Source organism: Papaver somniferum, chromosome 8, assembly GCF_003573695.1.
Source record: "Papaver somniferum cultivar HN1 chromosome 8, ASM357369v1, whole genome shotgun sequence".
In the NCBI taxonomy this organism is placed as follows: domain Eukaryota; kingdom Viridiplantae; phylum Streptophyta; class Magnoliopsida; order Ranunculales; family Papaveraceae; genus Papaver; species Papaver somniferum.
The window spans coordinates 85,743,571-85,752,417 of NC_039365.1; the positions used below are offsets into that span (position 1 = coordinate 85,743,571).

The 8,847-nt window shown below is 36.5% G+C and overlaps 1 protein-coding gene and 1 pseudogene across 1 annotated transcript; one reads left to right on the forward strand and one right to left on the reverse strand.

Moving 5' to 3' along the window:
• Window positions 1-1,804: 1,804 nt before the first annotated feature.
• Window positions 1,805-3,800, forward strand: LOC113305731 (annotated as a pseudogene).
• A 388-nt stretch (window positions 3,801-4,188) lies between these two features.
• LOC113301888 (light-mediated development protein DET1-like) lies at window positions 4,189-8,502 on the reverse strand. Its single transcript, XM_026550728.1, has 11 exons — window positions 8,007-8,502; window positions 7,402-7,844; window positions 7,037-7,265; window positions 6,666-6,803; window positions 6,154-6,219; window positions 5,989-6,045; window positions 5,733-5,813; window positions 5,346-5,510; window positions 5,105-5,200; window positions 4,808-4,907; window positions 4,189-4,446 (listed from the first exon to the last, which is right to left on the reverse strand). Exons 1-11 carry the CDS (start codon window positions 8,082-8,084, stop codon window positions 4,310-4,312), a joined length of 1,590 nt encoding a protein of 529 aa, XP_026406513.1. The 5' UTR covers window positions 8,085-8,502; the 3' UTR covers window positions 4,189-4,309.
• Window positions 8,503-8,847: the final 345 nt, after the last annotated feature.

Consider the following 8,847-nt stretch of genomic DNA (forward strand, 5'->3'; position numbering starts at 1 on the left):
AGGAAATATTATAGATAAAAAAAGAGTTTTAGTAAAAAAAAATAGAGTGAAAAAAAGGAAGGTTTAAAGGTAAAACTTTAAAAACCAGAAAAAATGTTACGTCAACTCAGTATCCGTAAAGCGTAAATTTATACGGTTATTGAGTAGTCGTGTGATTTCCCTTCCCTACAAGTGAGATCAGATGTGATCCTCCATGTAGGCAAATGGGTGGATATCTATGCTTGTAGGGATATGGGAGACCATAGTAGATGATTTTTGGAAATTTTGAGAAATAGTGAGGAATAGGAAAGGGATGAAGAGCACCATAGTGCTAGCTCTAAAGGTTATTAACCTCGAGTGAAATCTTACCCCACTGTTTGGAACAGTTTCTAGCTTTTGATAGAAGATATTAGGACAGGTGGGATCCCCACTTTTCTTCTAAAAATGAACTTTCAGGGAGCATCCACAGTGGGGAACTGAATAATAATTTATCCTAAATGCAAAATACAAAATAGGAATCTCAGGCGTCAACCATGTTGTACAATGAGTGAAGTATAAAACAAGGCCAGTAAAAAGTTTAAAACCCCACGCTGTTTTAAACACTGCCTAACGTCAACTAATATTTTTCACTTTTTAGGTGGTGTTTAGAGATCCGCTTGAGAGTTGGTATATAAGTGTACCATTGGAGTTTAGCAAAAATGGTACAGATTGCATTTTGCCATACCCATTGCTGGCCTTTATATGGCAGGTATGGGATTATACACTACCCTTGGTGATGCTCTAATTGAGTTAACTAATAGTTAGGCAATAAGTAATACTCGAAGCGCACTGTATAATCTCGATGTTAGTCGCATGCTTAGCGCTTTCACCCACAGAGCGAGCAGGTGGGATCCCCTAAAAATGAACTTTCTAGCTGTTTGTAATCGAGTTAATTAACTAATAATTAGACAATAACCAATAAGTTTCTCTTAATCTTGATGTTAGTCACATGTTTAGCCCTTTCTAGCCAGTGAGCCAGCAAAGCCAAGGTGTTCTTATCTTCACTACTCCCAAATTCTTCCAGTTGACTTATCTAATCATTAATTAGCATTAACAATAAATGCAAACCTAGCTTAAAACTTCGCCAGATTTAGTGTAGTACAGGTTTGGCTGAGTTGCTTCTTTGAACTCTCTTCCATTCCAAGATGTTGTCTGCTGGGTTTTGTTAATGAACTTTTGGTTTTGCCGAGCAAAAATAAAACGGAAAATTGGTCATTTGTCCAAATATTTTTAAAACATCGTTCAAATGGATGAAACTGGATGCATCCTGATGTAAATTAAAAATAAGAAAAAGTATTTAAAAATGGGTAGGATGAAACTGTTTACATCCTGGCTATATTTATATTTTTGTCTATTTAAACAGTATCAAAATCTAAATGTCTTTTTCACCCAGGAATTGTTGATTTTGATCTTTTTAATCAATTTTGTGAAAATAAAATGCTTGGAACTTTATTAACTCCAACTGTAATTAGCACCGACTGACTGAAGTATTTTCCCCTATTATTTTTGGGGAGATCGTCCTGGCCTGTACTTGTTTTAGTCGATGAATGAATTATCAATATTATCTTTCCCATGAATCATTATAGTTCTTGTCAATCAACCTGCATGTTGCACATGCATGAGCCTTAAATTCAGGTGACATTGAAACCATGCATATGTAAAGAAAACACGATCTATATGCCAATCAAATTCATCAAACACCCAAGACGGAAAGACAGACGAAGAGGAAGCACACGTACTGATTCGAAAACCGAGAATGAACAGATTCTTTATGATGATGATAATGATGCTACTGCTGTCGATGATGAACAGCGGCAGCTGCAGCAGCAGTAATAGTGGTAGTAGCAGCAATGTGAAGCTATTTGATTCACAATGCCACCTTCAGGATCCAAGAATATACAATCTTCCCCCTCAAATCATTCAAACAGCTATTGAATACGGTGTCACTCACTTTGCAGTGAATGGTGTGTCTGAATATGATTGGATTTTGGTGAAAAAGATGAGTGAGGATTATCCTTCATCTGTCATTCCCTGCTTTGGTCTCCATCCCTGGTTAGTTACTACCTCTAGTTCAACTTTAGGTACATCTTGCACAAACTTTAGTATACATGACTACCAAATAGCAAGGTTTCTCTGACTTAATTCTTTGTACTTTATACAATGCACCGAATGAATGGACCAGGTTTATTACAAATAGAACTTCGAATTGGTATAACACTTTGAGGGACTTCTTTAATTCCACCCCTTCCACTACAGTCGGTGAGGTAGGTCACTTTTAACTACTCCTATCAGTGTTGATATATGGACGATATGATAATTTTTTCTATATATAAGTACTTATTGAACAATATGCAGGTACTCCGATTAGTTTTTACTTTATTAAGTTGCATTTTTGTTCGCTTCGTGTTTGCATATGTATCTGAATATTTAGATTGGTTTGGACAAAAGCCCCCTTGCGCAGCAATTTGATTTCAATGATCAGGTATTTTTCTAATCTCATCATATATAACAGTACTGTCATCAAGCTTATTTCATCCTTTCGTTATATGCATTTTCTTGTGTATTTCCTTGAGACTGATGCTAACTTATATATACTGAAAAAACCTTTATGAACACTTCAAGACTTGCACTACTATTACTTCGTTTAAGCTAGGCTGTTATATATTGCATAATAAGGCTACTAACAGGATCATGTAATAGCAAACATGACAATTATCAGAAGTCTTTCATCTTTGTCAATATGTAGTTTTTGTTTTGGCGAGTTATCATAGTATATCTTACATGATCCTATTATAATTTTTTCTATCTCAGGTTCAAATTTTCACTCAGCAACTTGCACTATCCAAAGAGTTAAGAAACCAGTTTCCGTCCATTGTCTTCTTGCCTTTGACGAACTTAAAGAAATAATGCAGTATGTTTTCTTTTTTATAAACAACTACTTTGGACTATTGCATGAATGTCTTCCCTTGGACTTGTATACCCAAGATTTATTTCTCTTATACGTAGCACATCAATTACTATTGCTGCTTGTTATACCTATACGTTTTTCTTTTAGATATAGCTAGGTTTACAATCCTCTTGTAACATCATATATATCGTTCACTTGAAGGTCTATCGGCCCCTTCCCTGCAGGGGTGATTCTTCACTCCTACGCGGGATCAGCAGAACTGGTTCCGACTCTGACAAAGCTTGGTGCTTATTTTTCGTTTTCTGGACATAATATGAATTCGGAACCTCAGAAGACAAAGGAAATACTGAAATCGGTTAGTTAACCTGTTCCTCTACTTGGCCTTAATTGATTATTAAACCAAGATTCAACAAATTCCTTTTCCAGAAGGGATTTTTTTTCTAATACACCACCTTTTGGTGGTTCAAAACAATATATAGATCCCTATTGAGAGGTTTTTATTGAAGTCAGACGCACCTGATGCCCTACCAAGGTCAATGAATGATACATATAATCAACCAGCCAACATTCCTATAGTGAGTACTCTTTCATTTTCTGTATATTCTTATCCGATTCTATTGCTCAATCTGAGTAACAGCATGCAAGGAGAAAAACAAAAGTGGCAGTTTCGTGACCAAAAGACCCAGTATTCTTTTACAAATCCTAGATTATTGTTTGGGTTTTATGATTAAGTAGTGACATGTTAATTCACTTGTTTCAGGTACTTAGATATGTTGCTTCCATGCTTGAGATGCCAGAGCAACAGCTTGCAGCACTCCCCAACAGAAATGCGTTACACTTGTTCTCTTCTTATCCGGGTTCAAAATTGAACTAACGTCGACAGTGGCAGACCCAGGAGAGGACGTCCCTCGCATGTAGTCTGAGGTAGTTTTCAAGTAACTGTGCTTTCAGATACAGCACTATCCTGGGTGATTTTCTAGAAAGTTGTGTAGTATATTTTTGTCAAATAAGTTCATCACCGCAAGCACAACTGAGATGTGGTCCTAAAGTGGTCTTTGGACGTGAATCGTGAGTGGCCGGGGGTCAATCCTTTTGTGGTCTATTTTATTTTTCATTTGCTTCTGTGGTTTTCAATTACCGCATAAACCAATCTTTGAACTCCCTTCTTGAGGTTGTTCCTTTCTTAATTTATTTACTCATTTCCGTTCACTTTATACTCCTGCAAAACAACTCATTAGTTAAAAAATATGGATTAGCATTGATTTAGAAGGGGTAGCCGGAGGTGGATCTCTCTTTGACAATAAATAAATATAATGAATGATGATTAAGATATCATACAACAGATACAACTTCATCACATCAATTAGATTTTTATGCGGTCTTTTATCTGTGAAAGTGAATATTCACGACCGACGGCTGAAGGAGCGTGTGCTGGATGGAAAGTGCAAGCGGCAAAATTGGGTGGAAGAGGAACGAAGAGATCTTTTTCGTTTGACCGTCAGCTCCACCAGCTTCTGGACCTATTTAAAATTTCAAAGACAGCAGTAAACAAATCAGTACAGTTAAAGTTTAAGGAACAAAGCTGAGAAAGTTACCGCTCATCATTGCCAACGACCAAGTATGTGGTATTCAAGGCAGCCTTGAGTGCAACTATCCAGACTCTATAGTGTAGAAAAAATTGTATTTTGTTTTTCAAAATCAGGATAGCGATGCAGGTCTATTCCAGCCCTGGAACGACTCAATCGCCCAGGTGTCAATGATTTCCATAACGTGAATGTGTGGGAATAAGTTTGGTTTCAGAATTTTTACAATCCACCAAGGGTGTACGCTTTGTACGCTATTGTTGTCAGGACTGAAAGCTGAGTTGGAAAAGATACACACCTGGTTTTATCTTGAACTTGAGGGTGTTTGGGTGCCTTCTTGAAATAAACTTGATTGGGTGCTCCGTAGATTGCCTATGGCGGTCCGTTGCAGAGATGAGCTGCAGTAGCAGAATGATTCCAACAGTCGAGCATCATTACTTAAAAGAGATTGATATGGCATAACAATTGAAAATGGAACAAATTTAAACTTAAAACTCTGATTCTATTTGTGAGTGAGAAAAGGAAGAAACAGAGACGAATAAATACATAGACAAGTAGATAACCAATATCTATTCCTCATATGATCATATCAGACCTTTTCATCAAATCTAAAGAGTGATTGGTCAAAATAAGGAGAAGGACTCTGGGACTGGCAACTGAAAGGTAAAGAGGTCATCATCTTCTTCACAAACTGCAGAACAAAAATAGGATTACTAGAAAATTCCATCATGTAGCGCAAGTATGAGAAATGAATGCATATGGGAGTAATATTATTCGAAAGGCACCCCATGACTAAGATTATTAAGAGTGCAATCAAAACTAAAATCTGAAATTACCAGTGTAAAACTACTAGCTTTGGTTTTACTGCTCCTTAGCTGCTCAAGAGCATATATATTATTGGAGTGAGATGATATGAAGTTCATATACAACAAATTCCTCGATGTTGCGTGGAAGTGGTCACCAAAACGCTCAAACAAGTTATACAGCTCATCAGCTGAATTCTGCAGATAATAGAGATGCACATGTGACTGTTAGAGTTACTAGAATTTACACGAAAAGAACTGATATATAATCCTAACATTTTGCTATAATTTGGACGATTTTTTATGTAGGGCAGACAATACAAATTCAACAAAATAGTATATGGTTACATACGGCCAAGCCATCCATGATGGCTGAATTCGAAGAGTAAAGAAAAACACAAAACTGAAGACCGGTAATACCTGATAAAATGCAATAAACTCTGTTGTTTCCATGTGATATACAGCAAAAAATGCAGGATGATGATCGGTGTTTCTGGATACCTATAAAATTGGATCAAAGGAAAAGGTGAAGTTGCATGCTACCAAGTTAATATTAAAACAGGTATACAGGTCTTCAACCATGAAACTTCAAAGATGTAAGCTTGCTGCAAAGACACAAGAGATGGGAATCCCACAAATGTTACCCCTTAACAAAACAAAAAACAAAAAATCTTACCCCTCCATCTACACTACCGAACTTGATTAGCAGGTGATGCCGGTCTAAGAACTGTACCTGCTCAGCAAAGTGCAGATTGAAAAACCTAAGTGCAACTTTCTAGCAGATGAAAATGACATGTATAAATGGCAATTGTACAGAAATATAGAAAAAACACAAACCTACCTTCCACATGATCAAATCAACATAATCTTGGAAATGGAAATAGAACTTCTTTAGACCTTGAACCCTCTGAAAAAACAAGGTACACTTAATTCCTGGTTACATTGGACATTCAAAGATTATGTTTGACAGCAAACTACATTGTAGTTTCAAAGATAAATTATAAATAAGTCACCAGCAACTACTATTGTCATTCTAAAACATCATCATGGCCTTAACCCTGAAATCTCAGCAACCTCCTAGTTTCTAGCTCTGACTAGCCATATGTTAGGTGTTCATGGTCATGGTAATGGGTAAGCAAGTCTGTACAACATGCATACTCTAAATAATTCTAGCAGTATATAGAGCAGGATGATATATATTAAAGAAAAAAAAAGATAGTGCTTGTGTTTACGCACTTGCTAGCAAGTAAAATATGCATGATACCTAAGCATAAAAAAAAAGATTAGTTATGACAAAAACTTTTAAAACCTGAAACTCAGAAGTAGATTGCATTAGAGATCTCAATAACCAACCAGGCTATAATCTGTTTCATCATTCCATATTCCACGGAAGATAAAGGAGAGCAACCGCTGTTTGATGCCACTCAGAAAAGAACCCCTTCGCATCTGTTGGGGAAGAATCGAACCATTTTCAGCCTGATTTACCATGTACTGCAATGTATTAGATAAATAGTTAGTTGAAATACTGAAATTAACTAGTTAAAACAGTTCTTATGAGTGAAAGGTTAAGGATTAGCATACAAGATAATGCCAATAAATACAATATAAGGAACTGAGAAAAAACAAGTAAGTTGTTGGAACTTGGTTCAGTTGAAATGAAGAGCTTTAAGATCAACGGAAGCATTCATTGTATTCATTTTTACTCTTTTATCGGCAATACTTGCCTGGGCATGAGAATTGAGGAACAATTCGTCATCTTCACGGCAAAATTCCCCTATAGCTCGCACGTCGACAAGGTTTCCAGAGTCACGAATTTGGAGAATATGTATTGTTTGGTAGCGGAGGGACATGATAGCCAACAAATCATCATACAAAAAAACACCCATGCTATGAGCTAAGTTAACAAAATCATTGGAGAAAATCTTTTCATCCAGTACAACCCCGTCTTCCAATCTGATAGTCACAAATGTACACCAATATAATTTTTTAAGGAATTCAGAATAATGCCTTATGAAACAGAATCAGGAAGTAACACATCATGTAAGTCAATTGATGCCCAAAGAATATCGTGAAGGTCTAGTTAACAAACCTCACAAGGTGAAATGTAATCTTTTCAACAGATGGGACTCCATGAATAGCTCCTTCAACATTAGGTGCATCATAGACTTGTGCAGTTTGAGTGGCAAACAAGCCAAACTGGTTACTCTCGACATATAAGAAGAAGTCTTTACAGATGAACTCATTGCTAGAAGCTAGTGAGACACAATATAGCTGAGTGAAAAAACTTCCAAACCTCCTTGCTTTAGAAGGAAGATCATGAGAATCATCGCAGCCGTCTTTTTCTTCTTCATCCTTGTAAGAAAAAGAGAGCCATTTTGGTCTGTAAACAATGAGGTCTTGATGATTCCTGCTGAAACTAATTAGGAAGTGACCATCATCTGTGAACTTGCGGAACGAATGATCTGGGAAATCCACATTATATAGGGTATAGCTTGGTACTATATTCTCATAGAATCTCCTCGCATTATTAACCTGTACCTCGTTAATTCATCCCCAACATCAAATTAAAGCGTCATTCAGTATCATGAGGTATGTTTATGCGTATCTACTATCTCTAGTATTTCAAAATGTAAACCCTAGATAACTGAATAGGTAAAAATAAAAAAAATAAAATCGTGGAGATTGAGTGCTTACAGCAGTGCCAGGAGCGGGAGTGCGAATTTGGCGATCGAAAATCCTGGATACGATGTTGTTATTCGGCTTGAAGAACATTTAGAATCAGCCAGTAATTAACAATTCTTCTTGAATTTGTTGTTGTTGGTGGTGCCCTAACCTAAATTGTAATGCTAATGCTGATGATATTGAAATTGAAGGTAATAATAGGTTTCGGACAACTACTGAGAAGTCGAAAATGAGCATGCCTCTCCGGCGGTTACTCGCCAGATAAAGAAACAAACTTAATTCTGAGAACAATAGCTGCCTTTTTCTTCTACGATAATTTCTCCAATCGTTAACGGAGAATTGCAGAGAGAGTGAGAGCGATTTTGTTTCCTTTTTATTTTTCCAGACAGACAACCAGTACGAATTTTACTGATATTATCCACTTTATCGTATTTTTTTCTCCATTTTTTTTTCTTTTTACGGAAAGGAAAGATCGAAGATGTGTACCGGAGTCAACAAACCCCACAGTCCATACCCGACCCTGGTCGGACGTTTATATGTACTGTACTATCACCTGCTTTGACTTCCAAAATACACCAACTTTGTTTTCGAAGGAAAGATGGGCTTTAACGAACTCGCGAGCAATGGAAATAATTTTAAGTGCGAGTTCAAAATTGAATTCGCACCCCCAATGATCTTTGGATTACTTAGATCAGACATTATATAATTGTGAACTTAACCAGTTAAATACCCGGCCGTAACTGCCATATTTTTAATTAATTTTTCATATATTTTATTTCGTTATTGTTGGTGTTCACTTATCAGATACCTCTTAATCTCTTATTATTTTCAAATCTGGCGCCAAGTTAGATAC

Excerpts from the sequence above, each read along its gene's own strand:
- LOC113301888 (XM_026550728.1), bottom strand. The coding sequence starts at position 8,084 with ATGTTCTTCAAGCCGAATAACAACATCGTATCCAGGATTTTCGATCGC. Across the intron at positions 5,511-5,732 it reads AGTTTATTGCATTTTATCAG|AATTCAGCTGATGAGCTGTA; the intron begins GTATTACCGGTC and ends TATTATCTGCAG. Across the intron at positions 4,908-5,104 it reads TCTTTAGATTTGATGAAAAG|CTCATCTCTGCAACGGACCG; the intron begins GTCTGATATGAT and ends CTGCTACTGCAG.